This window comes from Barbus barbus (genome assembly GCF_936440315.1).
Source record: "Barbus barbus genome assembly, chromosome: 8".
NCBI classification, from domain to species: Eukaryota; Metazoa; Chordata; class Actinopteri; order Cypriniformes; family Cyprinidae; genus Barbus; species Barbus barbus.
The window spans coordinates 19,242,721-19,262,678 of record NC_136736.1 but is presented as its reverse complement, the minus strand read 5'-3'; the positions used below and the strand labels follow the sequence as shown (position 1 = coordinate 19,262,678).

Here is a 19,958-nt window from a genome sequence, read left to right as displayed (position 1 = left end):
GTTCATGAATCTCTAGAGTTGCTTTGTGGCAAAATCAAAAGAAAAACCTGGAGCTGAGCAATGGAAACAATGAAATACTGAATCTTAAAATGAGCAAAAGGGACAGTAAAGTGATTTATAACGCTATAGACTAAGAGATTTCTATTTCAAATAAACACTGTACTTCTGACCTTTATATTTACAAAAATACTAAGCAGAATTACTGTTTTCACAATAAGAAATGTTGCTTGATCACTAAATCAAAGTATTAGGATTTCTGAAAGATCATGTGACACTGAAGACTGGAGTAATGAATGCGGAAAATGTAGTTTTGCCATCACAGGAATAAATTACTTTTAGAAAACCTTTATTTTAAACTATATAATTTGTCAATATTACTATTTTTAGTGGGGTTTTTTGGGGGGGGGGGGGGGTAAATTAATGCAGCCTTGATGACATTCAAGACTTTTTTTTTTATCTACAAATATCTTACCCACGCCATATATATACGTATGCAATAACTGATTACATCCCTATTAGATCTGCTGGGAGGAGTTCTGGCAATGTTCGGGCAGGGTTAATGCCAAATGGGGAAGTCGTGGCCTAATGGTTAGAGAGTCGGACTCGTAATCCAAAGGTTGCGGGTTCGAGTCTCGGACCGGCAGGGATTGTAGGTGGGGGGAGTGAATGTCCAGCGCTCTCTCCACCCTCAATACCACGACTGAGGTGCCCTTGAGCAAGGCACCGAACCCCCAACTGCTCCCCAGGCGCCGCAGCTTAAAGTGGCTGCCCACTGCTCCGGGTGTGTGTTCACGGTGTGTGTGTGTTCACGGTGTGTGTGTGTTCACTGCTGTGTGTGTGCACATTGGATGGGTTAAATGCAGAGCACGAATTCCGAGTATGGTTCACCATACTTGGCAGTATGTCACTTCACTTCACTTCAAATGCTTTGGAGTTGTCCGACAGCATGAAGTCTTTCAAAAATGAACAAAAACTCCTGGTCATCTCTTACTGAAAGGCATTTATTATGGATGCGGTTATACTAAGAGGAGAAAAAGGAAGTGCTTTGCTGAAGTGCTCATTCAGCTTGCTTTGCATACAAAGGGCATTGAGCATGATGTAAATCTGTCATGGTGCTCCCCACACGGACTCACCTCACAGTGCCCCGTGGCGGCTGTGAAACTCTGCAGCTGTGCCTGGAGTTCTTGGATCTGCTGATCTCTCTGGCTGAGCTGCATGCTGAGGGCTGCTTCCCGCTGGCGGAGCTGTTCCTGGCTGTGCCAAAGGGCTTGGTATGACACGCTCAGCTCGCTGTGGAGCTGTCACAGCAGAAACAGACAGTGAAGGACAAGCTCGGTTAATGCAGTTAAGTTCTTGCTGGAACACAAGTTCAGCTCCCAAGGGGCACGTGTTCACTCGTGAGGACAGGCGCTAAGATCACACAACAGATGCGCTCCTGTACCTTCTGGTAGGACACGGTGTCTGCCGTGTGGGCCTCCTCTTGGCTGCGCAGGACTCTTTGCGTGTCCAGGTTAAGCCCCTCCAGCTGCTGAATGAGCTGGGCCTGTTCTCCTGCATGTTCCACACTCTGCCTGTACAGACACTGCAAGTCCTGGAGCTTGCGACTGGACACGAACATGCACACACATCACGGTCAACTCATATGGTCAGGGTTAATCAAAGCTCAGCCAGATCTGTGTAAGTGCTGCTCACTTGACTTGACAGAGCTGTTGTTCTTTGTCAGCTCCTTCCCGTTCTACAGTGGAAAGCTGAAGGGACAAAGCAGTTGAGCGACTCTGAGCCTCTAGCACATCCTGTCTGCTTCTGAATAGTTCCTCTTCCAAATTCTGCAAGAGAAACTGATTGTTAATTGAAATCTGGTTCAATGGCATGAAATACTTTTTTTTGGTCCAGATCTATTAATTTATTCAAAAATCCATTAAAAATGCAATTCGTACATACTGTACTGTACAGGCATTTACTCTATCTTTCCGTGATGAACATGTTTTTAACTTCTAAAATAAAATTCATTTTGAAGAACAAAGGGCATAATCTTTCATTATTGTATCTTAATAATAATAAAAAATTTAATAAAATAAAATAAAGCTCCTTCACTGCTTATTTAAAAGCCTTTTGTCCACTGCATCAAAAACATGTGGTGTGACTGACAAAGTCATGTGTTTTGACAAATATGTAGGAAATATGCAGAAATTACGGGTGTTTGTGAAATGTGTATGTATGTAAAAAACAAACAAAAATACGCCATGCGAATGCACACTTTCTGCATGATGTAGTTAGAATGTTCCCAAAATTCTATAGTTTTTCTCTTATATTTCCATATGCTATAGGTAAGCATAGTTCTTAAATATAACCACAGTTGCAAATGTGAATTGAATTTATTCAAGAGTTAAGTAAATATAAGAGTTATGTGGTATATGGTAATGTGACTTTATAGACAGAGAATTGTCAATATAGTCAGTTTTTACTTATTTCGGCAAAGAAAATAGTACCAAACAAAGCCACAATGGAACTATTGTGCATCTCTGACCAACCCACAATGGTGTTTCATTTCTGAATGAATAATCATTTTTGAACCAATTAATGATCCCATGATCCATTCATAAATAGTCATTTGCTTTGTTTCTTGAATAAATCAGCCGTTTAACCAAATCTGTTGAATAAATGACTCAATCATTAAGACGCATTAGTTTTATTTTCATATTTTAAGGTAATACTTTATCTTTTAAAATAATTTCATATTTCAATATTCAAAATATTATTTTTAAAACATTAATCCCATAGTGTTATTTATGCAGTTGTACAGTTATTGCAGTGTTAACACATTGAAATGCTGCTTTAAATGCGGCATCTGTGCCACTTCTACAGTGCAAAAATTGATTTTGTAGATAATTATTTAATTTGATTGGTAACACCCCATAGTTCCTTATTATTCTAATTGCATTTATTGATTAAATGTAAGAATTTGACAATGATGAAGTATACATCTAATAAGGTTTGAAATTGCTCTTATATAAGTAAAATGCCCCTGGAAATCAATTTAAGGAGGTAAATATTGCCTCATAATAAAGAGTTTATTTCTGTCACTGCTGTGAGCTAACCAGCGCACCGCATAATTACGACAATTATGAACAGCTTTGGGAGTCAGCTGTTCATGACAGGCCTAAATCAGCCAAGGTACCAGCACAAAAACACAGTCACCAAAATATGATCTAATTATCATTATCAACAATCTATTTTATCAATATCACACCCCGTAGCAGGAATGGGGGGAAATGATAACAGCAACATTTTCATAAATAAATAATTCTAGATTTTTTTTTTTAAATAAATATATGAATAAACAAATAAAAAAGAAATGTGCAAGCAGAAAATGTGATCCTTTTACTTGGTCACTTTTAAATTATAAATATACTTTTTTTTTATCTCAAAAATGCTATAAAATATCCAACATGTATAAAAAGAGTACATTTATTAAAAAAATACATATGTTTTAAACTAGATTTGTATTTTTTTTATTGACAGTCTCGTTTGACAACAAATCACCTCACAGAGAACTTGACCACAGTAAAAAGGAACAAAGAAAGACAACGGAAGGAAAGTAAAAGATGAGCAACTAAAGCGGGAAGCCTATCAGCAGCATATCACAGGAGCTGATGGAGATAATGAGAAGCAAACAGATGCCGAGCATCAAACGCTCAGGCCAGGGAGAGCACGGGCCAGTCCTCATTAAAAACTAGCCAGTGCTGACAGGGGCACTGAGAGAGACAGAGAGCGCAGGAGGAAAGGGGACATAGTCCGAGCACCACTACAGTCTAATTTAATTGGACTAGTTAGAGTTTAAGGTCCACACAGACCTGCCTCTGCCCTTCCCCATGGAGAGTAATGAACACAAATCTGTATGTAAAGCAGGTAATCACACAGGTGCTTGAGTGACACTCAACCCAAGAGGACACAAGCCCTATTAAACATATACAAATGCTGAACGAGGCCCTATGGAACATGCTAACAACAGCTCCTGCTCCGTCTGTAGTAGGTCATTATAGCCCAAGTCGCTAAGCACCGCGACAGCAGGCAGGACTGATTCGGGGCCACATGTAAAACAGCTCTGGTCACGTTGCACGGGGTACACTCCCGCTGTTGAGTGGGGAAAAGAAAAATTGGGCCCTCCATGTTAACCAACCAAGTCATTATTTCGCCCCCCCCTGAACATATCTATCAATATTTAACATTTGCGCATTGTGAGACAAGTTCATTTACATGAAGCCGCTTAGAAAGCAGCAGAAAAGAAGAAAAAAAGAGAACAGGGTGCGAAGCGGGGGACCTTACCTTGACTCTGGAACTGCTGACGGCCTCTTGGTCCCGCAATCTCTCCAGCTCTGCCTGAGAGGCTGAGTGCTGAGCATCTAATTGTTGCCTGGCTTCCTGTAGGGCACGCCTGCCCTCCTCCTCGCACTCCTGCGCCTGCCTCCTCGCTTCCTGCCGGGGAAAAGAGAGCGAGACGGTCGCAGCATTGGGATGAAAGGGCGGCAGAGCAGGCAGGGCTGGAGAGGGAAGTTTGGAGCTTACCTGCGTTGGCAGGGCAAGCCGAAGCCCACGCAGGTAGCCTGGCGCAGGGGCCATCTTTAGCTCTAATGACAGCTCTAATGAGAATAGCTCCACTACAGGCCCATTAGTCCTGCCAGCCTGCCTTTGATGCTGATCTCTCGCTCCTTTCTTTTTTGCCCACACTATCCTTCCCTCCCTTTGCTAAGAGAGACCCTGAAAAGACACATCCTCCCCAGATCTTCACTTTATCAATTAATCATGCCAGTCCCATCAGAAGGTAATTAAGGAGAAGCCACATCACATACACACTCTTTCCTCTGCTCGGCCATCATTAAGTATTTATTGAGAAAGTTAGCTGCTTTTCCGAGCTACGCTGTCGCCCCTGCCCCCGACCCGGGATTTTGAGGCCTTAGGCAATTGCCTCCAGGGGCTTGTCAGTTTTTTTCCCTCCCTCTCTTCCTGGTGTCACAGGCACAGAGGCAGCGCTTTAAAAGTGGTGCCAGTGGAAATTTGTCCAAACCTTAAGTTGTCGACTCTTATTCCCCAGTCTGTGCTGCAGAGCTGCCAGTTCTTTCTTCATTAGACCGCACTCCTCCTCACTGCCACGCAACTGCTGGACTCGGTTGTTTATCTCCTGCTCTTGTGCCGTCACTTTCTGTTTAAAGAGCCACACGAGTGATCGTGAGAGACAGCCGTTAGTCACAAGCAATCTGGGTATGAGTGTTTACAAGACTGAGAGTTTGGTTTCATTAACAGTTTCTGTAATGGGGTCAGCTGTTGCGTGATACGGAGATGGGAAAGCATGTCACATGAGCGGATTGTGTGATAGCATGTAACCGTGTGGATAAGCTACTACAGGTAAACACGTCAGAAGTGTGGACGCACTTCACTGTGTCAAAAAATTATGATTGAAAGCAGCAATATGAAAAATTTGTTAGGCTGAAATATTGAGAGGTGGCTTGTTGCCAAAAAAGTTTACTACCGGAGAACACAATGCCCTATTTAATTACCCAAATTTAATTACAAAACTTTATTTTCAGTTACAGTATTTTGGGGTAAATGAAAACTTGGTGCAAAATCCACATCGGGAGATGAATTAGTATCACAAAACAGTCGTAGTGCCCACACAAGTTCATTGACAATACTCAGAACTAGAACTAGAACACTCAACCATGCATGAAATGCAAAGGCAGACTGAAAAATTATGAGTATTCCAGACTTAAAGGTGCCATAGAATGCATTGATACAATATTTTAAATTGTTCTCTAATATCTACATAGAAGGTATGTGGCTTAGGTAAGGACAAAAATTCTCCAGAATTGGTTTTACATGTCCATTTACAACCCTAGAATGAAATGGTCTGTTATTACCTTATTTGGAAAAGTCATGAATAATAATGTTGAGCTCTGCTCTGATTGGCTATTTCACAGTGCGGCTTAATGTTGAGCTCTGCTCTGCTCTGATTGGCTGTTCCACAGTGCGGCTCATTTCAGTATCTCACAGGAAGGAAACACAGGGAAAATATATATTTCAATACTTTCTCTCGCAGTTATATCGTTGGGTAATTATACTGTATATAAAATGCGGGCATCAGGGAGCCGCTATTAATATGTGGGGCACTGAAACTGCTTTCAAATGCACGATCGCTTTTTAGTTTCACTTTCGCTTTTGAGATTCAAGATCGCACAAACTCTGTTTATACTATGGAGCGGCAGTACTTACCACACATTTTACAAGATCAGATGCTTGTCAGTGGTGCTCAGGATCTGTAAATCATTCTCCATCATCCTCAGTCATCTCTCCTTACTCTGTTTATGTGGTAAGTGAAATCTTATGTACTGTAATGTAACAGGCTACCACTAGCAAGGAGCTAACCATGTCCCTTTAGTGGCTCGCGTTATTTTATTAGAAAGCGTTATTTGCTTTCCGTGCCTTTCTGAATACAGACACCAACCCATCCCTAAACTTCACATCCCCTGCACAGCCTAGAACATAACATTTATTTCCATGATCTGCAATTTCCGCTGTTCTCCTTGCTTGTTTCTTCACAATACCTGCAGAACTTCTGATGGTTCTGCTGGAGGCTGGCCTAGAACATGGGCGGTTATATGCAAATGTTGGGGGCGTAACTATTAGTGATCCCGACTGTTACATCACAGTCAGTGTTGTGTTCTGATTCGCCTATTTTTCAGTGGTCTTTTTTATTCACAAGAATTACATAAGGAGGAGGAAACAATGGTGTTTGAGGCTCACGATGTGTCATTTCCATATACAGAACTGTTATTATTTAACTATGCCAAGGTAAATACAGTTTTCCATTCTATGGTCCCTTTAAAGTTCACAAAAAAAAAAGTTCTGTCATTCCAACCCCATAAGACCTTCATTTATCTTTGAAACACAAAGAAAGATATTTTGAGAGATTTTTGATTGAAATTGCATTGCACCAAATTTTTCAAAAGTTTCAAAAAGTTTGTAAATCGCATGTCAAGTAAGCATGGTTGAGCTTCTCTTTACTATATTTGATGAGCTCTATGTATGCACATTGACCAATGTTTACGTCTAAAGGCCTAAATTAAATCTGTTTATCATATAAAGTGAATTTGTCTCTTCAGAAGACTTGGATTAAACTTCTTGATTCATATGGAGTACTTTTACAATGTCTTTACAATGAACATATCAAAGCATCAAGGTTTTGTTGGAATGGACTTTTGATGGAGGGACAGCATTGCTCAAGTTTTATTAAAAACATCATCCTTTTTGTTCTGAATGTGAACAAAATTATTATGGGATGACATGGAATGACATACGGGTATATAACTGATGACAGAATTTTTGGATGAACTGCCCCTTGTTCTGTGTTCAGCGCAAATATTCAATATCATTTACAGTTTATCATTTATCCCTTTACCATTTCTGTTATTCTGATAAAGCATTCCTATTGCTAACAAACACTTCAACCGGGTTGTGTCGACTCGACGTTGATATCTCAAAAAATAACCCTGAGCTGTGGGAGGCAATTAATTGCCATGTTTGGGGAAGTCACTTGAATCTTTCTAGATAGAGAACTTATGTTCAGTCTGTGCACCATGCAAATGCAGGTTTTAATAGAGATTTATAGCACAAGTGAAGCTCAATTCAAAATGTTGATAATGAGGTAGGCAAGCACTGTTTTAACCCTAGTACTTCTCAATTGGTAGGAAAAGAAGTTTAAAGAAGTTAAGAGGTCTAGGACAGAGAGATTAGCATTAGAAATCCCCAGTGCAGTTAAAAAATGAAAGCTAATTATGTTACAAAAATGGAAGAAGAGGGGTAGTGGAAGGGGGTGGGGTGAGAGTAAAGCTGGTCAAAGTTAGTGTGGAAATGCAGGGATGAGATGAGGATTCAGCAGACCATCACACGGCCAAGGAAGGAAAAAGCAATTAATCACATTTGGGTTCGTTTGGCACAAAATTTGGATGAGACGAATGCCAGTGGTTTTGAGTGGTACCCAGAATTCTGATTATTAATTAGTTTCTCAAACAGGGCACAATGGCCATATTCCACTAACAGACCAGTGCAACTTAAACCTGACAGAAGTATAAACTCGTTCAAAACTGAAACTTAATTTTTAATCTCTTAAAATATTGCATACTAAAACTTCAACTTCAAAATGTGCACAGTTGGCTCTGACTCTGAAGCAAAGGCCATTTGTGTGTAAAAATACACTATTCTGAGGAATTGCTGACCAGACAGGATCAGTATTTGGTTACTCTGGATATGTCAACATGTCTGCCATCTTGGATCATTTCATACAAACATTCAAACATTTCATATTTATGACTTATATAATGCTAATATACTGCAGGTCATTTAACCTAGTGTATATACAATCCAAGGTCTATCATAAATAGTTCATAATATTTTTATACACTTATAAATACTATCAGATTAACAATTTATATGTGTGATGCATCAATAAGTATGTGCCTGACCAAGAACGCTATGGTCCTTTTTCACAGCCATAACATGACTGAATGTGATTAACAGTTCTAGGTGTGTGATTTGATTAGTGGTGTGCCATATATTTAGTGCTTTAGTGCATATTTGGAGTACTATAGCACTGGAATGATTCAATGTTTGCATCACTCTGCTTATACTTTTTTGTGGCATTCCTGACTTGAGTATGTGAGTAGCATAAGTAGAGTTATTTTTAGCTCTGTATTAACTTTAGCTCACAAGTTTTTTTCAGACTTGTGTGAAGTCACAGTGTTTTCTGTTGCTTCAGGATAATCCAGATCGGGGTTTCTCTCCCAAGTGAGTGGTGAGCGGGAATTTTCTTTGTTACTCAAGTCCACTCACATGCTCTGTTCCAGTCTGTTTGTTGCTTGGCAACATTTAAAGATTGATGCTATGGCAGAAACATAAGACAGTATTAATATCTTGTTTACAGAATTGTTGTATAAAAGCAATATCACACTTGCAGTTTAGCTGTTTTAACGAAACCATTCTGATCAACACTCTTGCTATAATATTGCTATAAGTATAGTTTATGGTTTGGAGAGTAAATCACAATCACAATGTTACAAACAATCAATGTTTTTCTAGGAAACCTGTTACCTAAATCTGTTCAGCCAGCCTGAACTGAAAATTTGAAATATATATATATATATTTTTTTTTATTATTATTATTTTTTTCTCATTATAGCATAGGTTATATAGGTTGTGTTTTGTGCCATTTATTATTATCATTATTATTATTATTTAAATGCTTTGGTTTATCCCTAGACCCTAGAGGGCCTAAGGTCCACCCACCACAGTCTCACAAAATACTGTGGGAAACGATGATACTGTTTTCATGAAAATGTACTATATATGAAATATGTTTTATTGTTTGGCTCATTTATTGTTTACTACCTTATTTCATTAAAAGGTTCAAGCAATCAGACTGTTGTTCCAGATCATTGATGAAGAGCACTTAACCAATACTCGTTCCTTCCGAATGTAACATCGTCAACAATATGCAGAACCATCTGACATTTATGACAAACCAAATCCTGTGAAAATCGGTAAGAAGGGACTGTTACAGCCTGTTGCAAAGCACACCTGTCATCTGTCTGACATTCACTTCCTTGCAATTACAAGCAGATCTTGACCTTTCCAATATGGCAGACATGCAGACATATCACTGTAATTAGAAATAGTTGCGAATGTGCCATCTAGGTGTTTATATCTACGGTGCTGACACTAAACATAATTGCTGCTATGAAAATAAACACACTGGCCCTCCATTAGTAATGCTGTCATGATGTCAAAGCCGTGGCATGGTGTTTAGTAAGTTCCAGTTTGGTCCGCTATGTCAGAGGTCCCCAACCCCCGGGTTACGCCCCAGTATCGGGCCGTGAAAGAGTTGCTACCGGGCCGCAAGAATGCAAGATGACTCTAGGCTATATACAATCCCACTGTATTATTTATTGTGCATTTCCCCTTTAAGAGCCAATATCCAAATTTATATAGGGCGCGATTTCAGAAAAATGTTTGTTCCACACTTTAAGGTTCAGCTAATTTTAACATGCGTGGGAAACAAACATCTCTCAAAAGTTTCTTTAGTGAAGGAGGTAAGAAAAGAACAAATGATAACAACAGCGAAGAAACAGCTGCTGGTAAGCAAAAGGGGAAAAATAAAGCGGCTTTTAACAGAAAATATGATTACTCATCTCTAAAATGGTTTCGTCTCTTCTGGCAATTCACATGCTCCAAATCCCATGTGTATAATTTTTGGAGAAAAATTAGTTAACGAGTCAATGATGCTCTCATAACTGCTACGTTTATTTTGCATTGAGATACAAATCGGATTATTTTGAACAGAAACAACGTTAACAAATGGAGCAACAGCATCTGTTAAAACAACCACATCTATAAGTGTAGCTGCACTGAGAGCATCATCCTTGGTGGCTGACCGTATCGCTAAAGCCAAGAAGCCCTTCACCATCGGGGAAGAACTGTTTTTGCCAGCTGCCAAAGACATTTGCAGTAAAATGTTTGGCGAAGCTGCAGCTAACAAGTTAGGCCAGATTCCTCTACCTTGCAACAAACTGATGATTTCGCAGAGGACATGAAGAGCAATTGTTAGAAAGGGTTAATGAGTTACCAGGGTACGCACTGCAGGCTGATGGACTGACTGATGTTGACAACAATGCAATATTATTGGTTTATGTACAATATATAATTACTTTTGTATATAATTAATTTGTCACTGCATGGGAGAATGACAACTGTTTTCAAATTGGCAGACAAAGTTTCTGCATTCAAAGACAAGTTGCATCTGTGGGGACAGCGAGTGCCAAAGGGCACATTCGACATGTTTCCGATATTGCCAACATTGTCCCCTTTGGGGAAAGAAAACTTGGGCCTTCTCTCTCCCAGCTGATCTGTGATCACATAGCTTTTCTGTCAGCTGAGTCTGAGCGCTACTTCCCAAATGCAAGTGATCCAAGAACTGATAAGGAATGGGTCTGTGACCCATTTGCAAACGTGCCCCCGCAAATCATCCATGCTAGTGCGTGAAGAGCATCAGCTCATTGAGATCACAAATGACAGCAGGCTGAGAAACATGTTTCAGACATCCTCCCTTGCAGGCTTCTAGATTAAACAAAGACGGAATATTCAGAGATAGTTGCAAATGCTCTGAAGTGTTTACTTCCTTTTCCAACTTCATACCTTTGCAAAGTGAGTTTTTCTGTGCTCACAGCCACTAAAACAAAGTTACGGAGCAGACTGGCCATTTGCAACACTCTTCGAGTCTCACGGTCACGATCCCTCTTCGCTGGGATCGTTTTATTGCAGGGAAGCAAGCCCAGTGCTCCCATTGATTATTATGGCGAGTTGTGGATTTCAAGTAAATTTAATTTTTGTTACGATCCTCTTAAGAACCCCCCCCCCCCACCCCCGTCCTTGCAGCGAGAATATTGTCAAAACTAAAACCGGTCCATGCTATAAAAAAGGTTGGAGACCCCTGCGATATGGCTTATCAAGCCATGGCTAATCTTATTGACACAAATGAAGAGTATGCGTGGACATATTTGACCGACTCGCTGCTGGTGAAGAGACGGAGTTCCTAATGAAGCCGACTGACAGATGTTTCATTAAGGGGCATGATTAAAGGTGAATTAACAACACAGCTTCATCATTAGCTGTCATCCAAGCAGATCTATCAAGCAGTCAGAGATGCTCATTAAAAAGGAGAGACGAAGGTTTCTGAGACCACATGCATGTCTGTACACCTGTGGCTGGGGTGTAGTTTAAGTTGTGTAAAGCTCTCACAGTACCTGCTCCAGCTCTTGGATTCTGTAGTCTTTTGCTTGAAGGATCTCCAGAACTTTCCTGTCCTTGTTCTCAGCTTTCTGCTTTTCTCTAGAACAGCACAGATTGAACAAAAGAGCAAAATTAAAGGCAAAGGCTGTCACAGTAACAGAATACAGAACACAGAAGAGGGCGAACCGATCCACTGGCCTCAGTGAACACTGCAGCCATTCACATTTGAAAATCTATTTGGGATGATGCAACGGTGATGCTCGGTTAGGAGATAAAACACTGCAGGATAGACTGGATGCTGTGGGAGAAGAAACAGGCAAAATTGCCTTTCAACCACTCAGCGCGTTCTCTGAGCTTATACCGCAGAGGGTCAACAGGGAATGATGGGATATAACTCCAGTCTCCAGGTATCAGTAATTATCAGGATATCAAAACAGGAACACTACTCACTGGGGAAACACAAACACTCCTTTCCTTTCAGGATCTAACCCTCTTTAGTGGGTGTTTGGGGGGGAAAGACAAAAGAATCACAATTGGGGCGAGTTTGTTTGAACAGCCGCCACTCACCTGGGATCCTCCTTTCCCTGGTTCACTTTTTCAATCTCTTCCACCCTCTCTCATTCTATCTCTCCCTGAGGACATCTGACATGATACGGCTCTCCTCAGAGAACACCACTGCCTTGAAGCTTGGTGATGTTAACCACCAAGCCAAGTGTTCGCTCGCTACCAGACCGGCCAGAATTCCCAGTAGCCTGTGTGCTTCACAGAGTCAGCACAATTATCATGTCAATCTCCCGTGTGGCACAATGCTGATATATGCACACGCCCTCAGGTGAATGTTGCCAGTTCTTTGAGGAGCAGCTCGGTTTGTTGCCTCTGCCTGAGGAAGAAGCTCGTGAGGGATATGGGAGAGCGTAGCCTGGCTGGTGCTCTTTTATTTATCATCGCTTCTAGAGTCGAGGAACACATTTGCTTAAGCTCAAGGTTTTGGTCACAAAAATATGCTCAAAATCTCTGACCTTTCATCAGGTGGTGGAAAGAATGATTTAATATGAACCCAAATAAATACACAGCCATTTCCAAGCCAAGCCAGTGGCTTCAATTTTCTCCCAAGTACGAAATGTTGCTTTATCTACACCTCTTATCATCAACATAATAACTTTTAAAAGGCATGACAATGGCAATCGTTCAGCATTGCGAATTTGATCTCTTTTTTTTCCCACAACACGTTCCCATGCCACTTTTGTAGCTCCCCACACCCTCTTTAAGTCATGTTGAATCTAGTATATATCCCACAAAGAGGAGTTTTTTCAGCGTTTAAACGAGAAGAGAGGGAGGGAGTCTGTGTGGAGGATAAGAGGGTTTAGATCATCATCTGCTCTCGGGTTCTCTCATAACTGTGTTCAACAGCGCAGCCACCTAACACACACCCCTGCAAAACCATGCTCGCAAATCAGGGATTTCATGTGGCAGAAAAAGCATTTATTTCAAGTCTGAAATGTAAAAGCATAATGATTCAATAGAAGAAAGGGAATGAGAAAATAGGTGCAGAGGATTTGCTGTCATTTAAAAAAAAAAAAAAAAAAAAAACAGGTGACTTTACAGTGACTCACCTTTCCATTACAAGACTCACTGCCTGGGTGAGGTCTGGACTGGCCACCTGAAGTCGCTTCCAAAGCGACCACACAAACTCCTTGTCTGTCTATTTGAAGCAAATACAAGAACAACAAAATCCTTTTGTTGCCGATGCTCACAATTTGAAAAAAGTATCTTCCAAATAAGCAATTTCTAGCCAACTGTTTATATGCGCAGCACAGATGGGTCAATGACAGAAGTCAGAAATGAAGAAACAGCCTCATTATAATAACGAAAGTCTTGCAAATAAGACCAAGCAGATAGACAGATAAATAGATAGATAGATAGATAGATAGATAGATAGATAGATAGATAGATAGATAGATAGATAGATAGATAGATAGATAGATAGATAGATAGATAGATAGATAGATAGATAGATAGATAGGGGGTGGTGATGGCGCAGTGGATAAGACACATGCCTTTGGTGTGAGAGACCCGGGTTCGAATCCACTGTGAGACACCAATGTGTCCCTGAGCAAGACAGTTGCTCCAGAGGCGTGCGACCTCTGACATATATAGCAATTGTAAGTCGCTTTGGATAAAAGCGTCAGCTAAATGAATAAATGTAAATGTAGATAGATAGATAGATAGATAGATAGATAGATAGATACAGTAAAGAATATCAGGATGTGCTGAAACTGAAGATCAAACAAATGAATGAAACATTATTGTTCTAACAAATGAAAAAAAAAAGGAAATTAAATCAGAGTAATCCTATTCATAAAGTCACACAGTAACAGAGGAAAGAAAAAAAAAAAAGGGTAAATCTGAACTCACTAGTCGCCTAAAGAAGAAAGTGGTGGCAGAGAGCCGTGTAAGACACACTTACAATTCAAAGTGTCTTTGGGAAAAAAAAATTGGCTTTCAAAGATTTTTAAGCTACATTACATTTAATGAGAGACATCATTTTCTGACATTTATAAAAAAAACTGAATTATACCAGATCAACTTAATATAAAATTATCTGTTAAATTATGTCCACATCATTATAAGATTAAAGTCATAAATCCCTGCAGAATCTGCTGGTGTCCAATTAGTACATGAATTTTAAACCCTATTCAAAAGTGTCTAATTAATTATTTACTAAATGGTGCAGGCAGACCTTGATAGACCATAGGCTAAACATACAAAGTAGCGTGTACGAGAGAGAGACTGAGCAAATGAATAGAAATAGAGATCTCACAATTCCTAGCCTTCATTGTGTTTAATGACAAATTAAGAAAAGTCCTCCATCAAATAGGTGGTCTCTTCACAAGTGCTTAAGCTCACTACATCAGAAGATTGAGCAACTCCTGTGCATTACAGGGATTTTCTCATGGAATTGTAGGTGTTTGATATGTTGAAAGGCAGTCGTATTGATTAATTATTTATCTATACAGCAGACCATGAATGCCCACTGGATGAGTGCACTCACTGAATGTTGCTATTTATACAAATATTAATAAAGTAAAACAGCCTCCCTGATAATTCTCAGGTCCACTAGAAACATTTTGCAGTTAATGCCAGTCGATGGATGGGCACAGCGCCTTTTACATAAATTATATGTGATTCTTTATACATACATGCTTGTCATTAGAAGAGAAATGGAGAAAAATCAATTGTGAACCGCAGGCAAATGAAAAAAAAAGCTAGACAGAGTCAGTCGACATCCACTGAAGATGTAGTCCTATTGTAGGTCTGAGTAAGCCTTTTATTGTTGTATAGTAAGTAAAGACTACCCACTGATCAATTGTTGAGGGCTCTTCTCAATTAGTAGTTATCAGGATCAGTGTTAAGAATGTCTGTAAGTAAACTATATGCTCAAAAATGATAATATATTAGTAATATGTGTCAATCTATTTATTGAGACACTGTTGTCAATGCAGGTATATGTTTTTAGGCACCACCTGGTGGGGCTTTAACAATATGCAGGATTCTTAAGTCACATGAGTTTAGTGTTCAGTACAGTGAGACCATATAAGTCGGGTTGTCTTAGCATCGCAACTGCACAAAACAATTGAATTAAATAATAATAATAATTAAATTACAAGGAAAAAAATAATATGGGCTTCTGATATAACTATCTTAGAATATTGGTATATTGTTGCAGCAGTGGAAAAATGGTTTAAAACCACTGTCCCTATAGCCTGAGACAGAGAAGAATTTACCATATTAATTATTGTCTAATAATACAGGAAATATTAATCTGATAAATAATAATAATAATAAATGGTTTAATATACCTGGCACTGAGCGAGTTCCTCAGACAAACTCCTCACCTCTTCCTCGAGGAGTAAAACACGTTCATTGTCTTTCGAGTCCATTGAGCTCCTAACAGAAAAGAGTTCATTTATATCATTAAGTCCAAAATTAATTAGGCAGATAGACAAACAGATAACACGATGAAGAAGTAGATGGAGTTGAATCAGAGTCTATGAATTAATCAAACAGTCTCTATGGACACTGTATAAACACTCAATACAACAATCATATATAAAATACACTCAAATATATTAAAATCGTATGACCAACTGCAACAATAACGCATTAATAGGTGCCTAATAAGATAATAACAAAACAGCTTACTAATACGAGTGTTTTAATAAACTAAAAACAACTGCTAGTTTAAATAAAGTGTGCTGTGTGTGACTGTGTGTGTGTGTGTGTGCATGTTTATGTGGTTTATGAGGACACAAATTTGTATAATGACATGGGTATGACAGAGGTATTACAATATGAAGGTGGTTTATGAGGACACTGCCTATGTCTCCGTAATTCAAAAGGCTTAAAAAACATACTAAAGTCTCCTGTGAGGGCTAAGTTTAGGTGTAGGGTTGGTAGGGCAATAGCACACACAGTTTGTTCAGTATAAAAACCATTACGCCTATGGAGAGTCCCCATAAACCACAAAGACCCAACGTGTGTGTGTGTGTGACTGTGCCTGACCTGCAGCGCGTCCTTGGATACCGCTGAACTTACGCTTTATGCAAAGTGAAGATCTGCAATATTATTAAATCGCCATTCTGGTCGCACCTAACAGCATATTTTCATCAGAGGATTAAAACGGGAAAAAAGAAAACAGAGCTCATTAAAGTGGAAATACAAACAAACGCCTGGAGTGTTTCAAATGATCGCGCCAGTTCCGTGTTTTGACACAGAGCCGTTTACCACACTTCACGACAAGCAGATACACTTTACGGCTCGCTGGTCAATATGGTCATTCTTCATATGCCTAAAGTTTTCCATGCTATAAATAAAATACACGGAACAAATGGTTTAACATTAACAAATTAGTTAACTATTATGTGAAGTTGTTTAAATTCACAGACAAGTCCAATAAATATTATGTAAAAAAAAAAAAAAAAAAAAAAAAAAAAAAAAATTAAATATTTAAAATAACCTTCCTTAAAAAGTTAATGCCTTAAAACAGCTACCATAGTAATCTTAGTTTCCAACAATCTACAATAGATACTATAGCACAAAATTAATTTCCTGTAAAGCTGCTTTGCAACTATTTGTATTGTGAAATGCGCTTGAATTGAATTGAATTGAATTGAACTCATTTGCATACATTTCCATAAGAGAAATCTGGACAAAAAGCCAGGTTCAAAATTATTGTTTCATTTTGTTGACATATTAGGGTCAAAGTTTTTACAAAGGGTATTTTGGATACATCTTTTTATCATTCCACACTCCATAAATCAGAAAGCCAGATTTTAATTTTTCAATCCCATCATGTTTTTAGGAATAAAATATTGTATAACATCAGGCACATGACAAATTAACAAAACTGTAAAGTTTGGTTAATGTCAGTGCTTCAGTTGTAATTGACCTCTACAGAAGCAAATAATGTGTAGTAGAAGCAAAATAAGTGTAGTAAACTAGTCTAGTCTTTCCACTAGTCTGAAACAACATGTGATTAAAAGCCAAAAAGCCCAACATTTCAAAATTTAACAGCACATATGTTAAGGGTGACACGAATCCACACAAGTGGTGAGCAAAATATTATTATTTGATTATTATTATTATTTCCCCTTGAATATTACCATATCACTCATAGTCCTTAGTTATTCCTGGTGTGCTGCACTCTTTCTCTAGTTTTAAAGTCAATTGATTATACTTAATGTACCTATTTAAATAAATGCTCTTAAAGAGTCTACCAGGGTTGTTCATCTTGTTCAACACAATATAAATTATCATATAGATTGCACTCTTGTATCATTCCGATTTTATTAAGGCATATTATTTATTTTTTTCATTTCATAATGGTTGTATAATGGAGTATAAACAACTGTGCCTGTCCTTGTTGACTAGAGTCATATCATAGTCAAAAGGCTAGATGATTAAAACCACAGAAACAAGATTAGACAGATATAAAGGAGGTTGCAGGAGTGCAACAGACAGCAGGTCATCTGCTTTGGAGCTTGCATGCTCTCTTGCTCCAGAAGAAGTCAATTGACTTAGCGTGATTAGGCTTTTCTTTGACCCGCAAACAGTGCCTCTCATTAGGATGCTCATTTGAGCTGCGATTTCAGAGGCAGTAGACTGGCTGGTAATTTGCAACATCTGCCCCTTTTAGGAGCACAGACACATGGCACTTTTGAATCAACTTTTTCTTTCTTGCTCAACAAAGCCCTTTGTTTACTCATGATAGTTACCAGTCATCCATTCCGAATGTGATTTTACATGCACTCTCTGGCACTAATATCAGTTTCCGTTCAACAGCCTCCAACAGCGGCCAAACGTCACAAATGTAACATGCTCCATTTACAACCCCAAGGCCTATAAAAAGTTCAGATCAACAGACAACCACACAAATGTTGCTCAAGTGGGGAATAAATGTAGTATTTTTTTCCAGTTATCTATTTCATTTAAATCTGGACCAAAAACAGCAGGGGGAATAGAGAATAAAAATAATAATTATAAGTTATAAAAATGGAATATCCTTAAGTGATGCAAATTTAGACTGTACAACACATTTAAATCACTTTGTATCTTAAAGTAATCAACTTTACCAGACAGCTTGTTTATATTCAGCAATTCTTGACTTTTATTTAGGACAGTCTGATTTTGACTGGACACTACTATAGTATTTTGTTAGCTGTGGGGGGAAAACGGTTTTAAAATCCTGTTCAATCTTGTTGTTAATATAATTCAATTTTCAATTGCTTATTATAATCTGAATTCAGGATAATTGGGACATTTTTCCCAAGTCATCTCAATAGCAAAAGGTGTCCCTGTCTTAATGATTTGTGCATTTAGATTTTAAACCATCTTTCTTTTGTTGTTCCCAGGTTGTTCTTTGGTAAAAGAAGGTCAGAAGACTTACAAAATTGCGAAATCTCTCTCTCTCTCTCTCTCTCTCTATTTTTGTACTTACTTTATTGTACTGCTTTAATAGCAGAAATTGAATTGTATACTAGAACATTATTTCAGAGCATGACAAATGCTGATACTGTCTATTGTCTTTGCTGTTACCCCAATATTTTTGATGTGATGCAAAATAAAATGATTCCATTTAACTCATGTGTTCCTCCTTCTCCATGTCACTAAGAAACAGAGATGTATTCACACCAAATCACCACGCAGCCCGTACAATCAGGAAGCATCGACAATCCCTTGGTGGGCTGAGTAGGCAGAGCACGGGAAGTATCTCACCACAGAGGATTGGGAAAGCCCCGGTTCTCCGCCTGCAATCCGAGGTAGGAGGACTGTCATCTGCTGAGCATTTACCTTTGATAAAGAGGGGAAGAAAAAGGCGAAGCGCTTTATAATGTTCTAAAAACGTACAAGATGCTCGCTTTGTAGACATGCTGGCTGCAAATCTGGCAGTGTCACTTTGGAATGGAAATGAGAGACATTTTAAACAGGAGCACAACACATCATTTCCCAGTGGATGAACATGTGGGTGTGCAAATCCAGTTGAGATAATGTAGAAGCTTTAAACTTGGTTCTGACAGTTTATGTGCCCCAGGATATTGGTTTTAAAAAGGGAAACAGAATTTTATCCCATCCTACCTCCTACATCCATTGTTTTATCCTGAAATGTAACCAAGTTACAGTATGTATCTATGTTCTTTAAAAGTTTGGAGTAATTAAATACGAAAATATTTTGGATGTGCATAAACTAAGTGTTAGGCAATTATTGAGCAATTTATGATATGCCCAAATAATAATAATAATAATAATAATTCCTCTACTAATACAACTAATGGTTTCACTTTATATTAGGTGTCTTTAACTTGAACTGAAAATTAATTGGTAATGTTTCGTTGATATAAATTAAGGAATATTCAATGACGTTAAATAATATTTTTGACTTGAATAAAACCGGTTCATTTAGATGTCACCATTTTCAGGTTACCGTCTTTTTCAGTGTATAACTACATGCAAGCATTTATTATGAGTACAATGTAAAAACCAGATTTAACATACAAATTAGTTGGTATAAATTAATGCATAGGTTGGTTCATTGAACTTTGTTAATTCAATTGTTACCATTTTTA

General features: G+C 38.7%; 1 protein-coding gene across 2 annotated transcripts in view; it reads right to left on the bottom strand.

The window, feature by feature from the left end:
- The window catches only part of LOC306874429 (centlein-like), a 105,612-nt gene extending 88,979 nt beyond the window's left edge, over positions 1–16,633 (bottom strand). The window contains exons 1-9 of one of the 2 annotated variants that reach the window (XM_079424470.1): positions 16,432–16,633; positions 15,696–15,783; positions 13,449–13,537; positions 11,850–11,934; positions 5,066–5,200; positions 4,327–4,476; positions 1,693–1,826; positions 1,442–1,604; positions 1,134–1,298 (exon numbers count right to left, since the gene is read on the bottom strand). In XM_079424470.1, coding sequence (XP_079280596.1) covers positions 1,134–1,298; positions 1,442–1,604; positions 1,693–1,826; positions 4,327–4,476; positions 5,066–5,200; positions 11,850–11,934; positions 13,449–13,537; positions 15,696–15,776 — 1,002 coding nt within the window. In that variant the 5' untranslated portion in view covers positions 15,777–15,783; positions 16,432–16,633. Of the gene's footprint in view, positions 1–1,133; positions 1,299–1,441; positions 1,605–1,692; positions 1,827–4,326; positions 4,477–5,065; positions 5,201–11,849; positions 11,935–13,448; positions 13,538–15,695; positions 15,784–16,398 lie in introns of both variants that reach the window. The other variant, XM_079424471.1, reaches the window with a different exon arrangement.
- Positions 16,634–19,958: the final 3,325 nt, after the last annotated feature.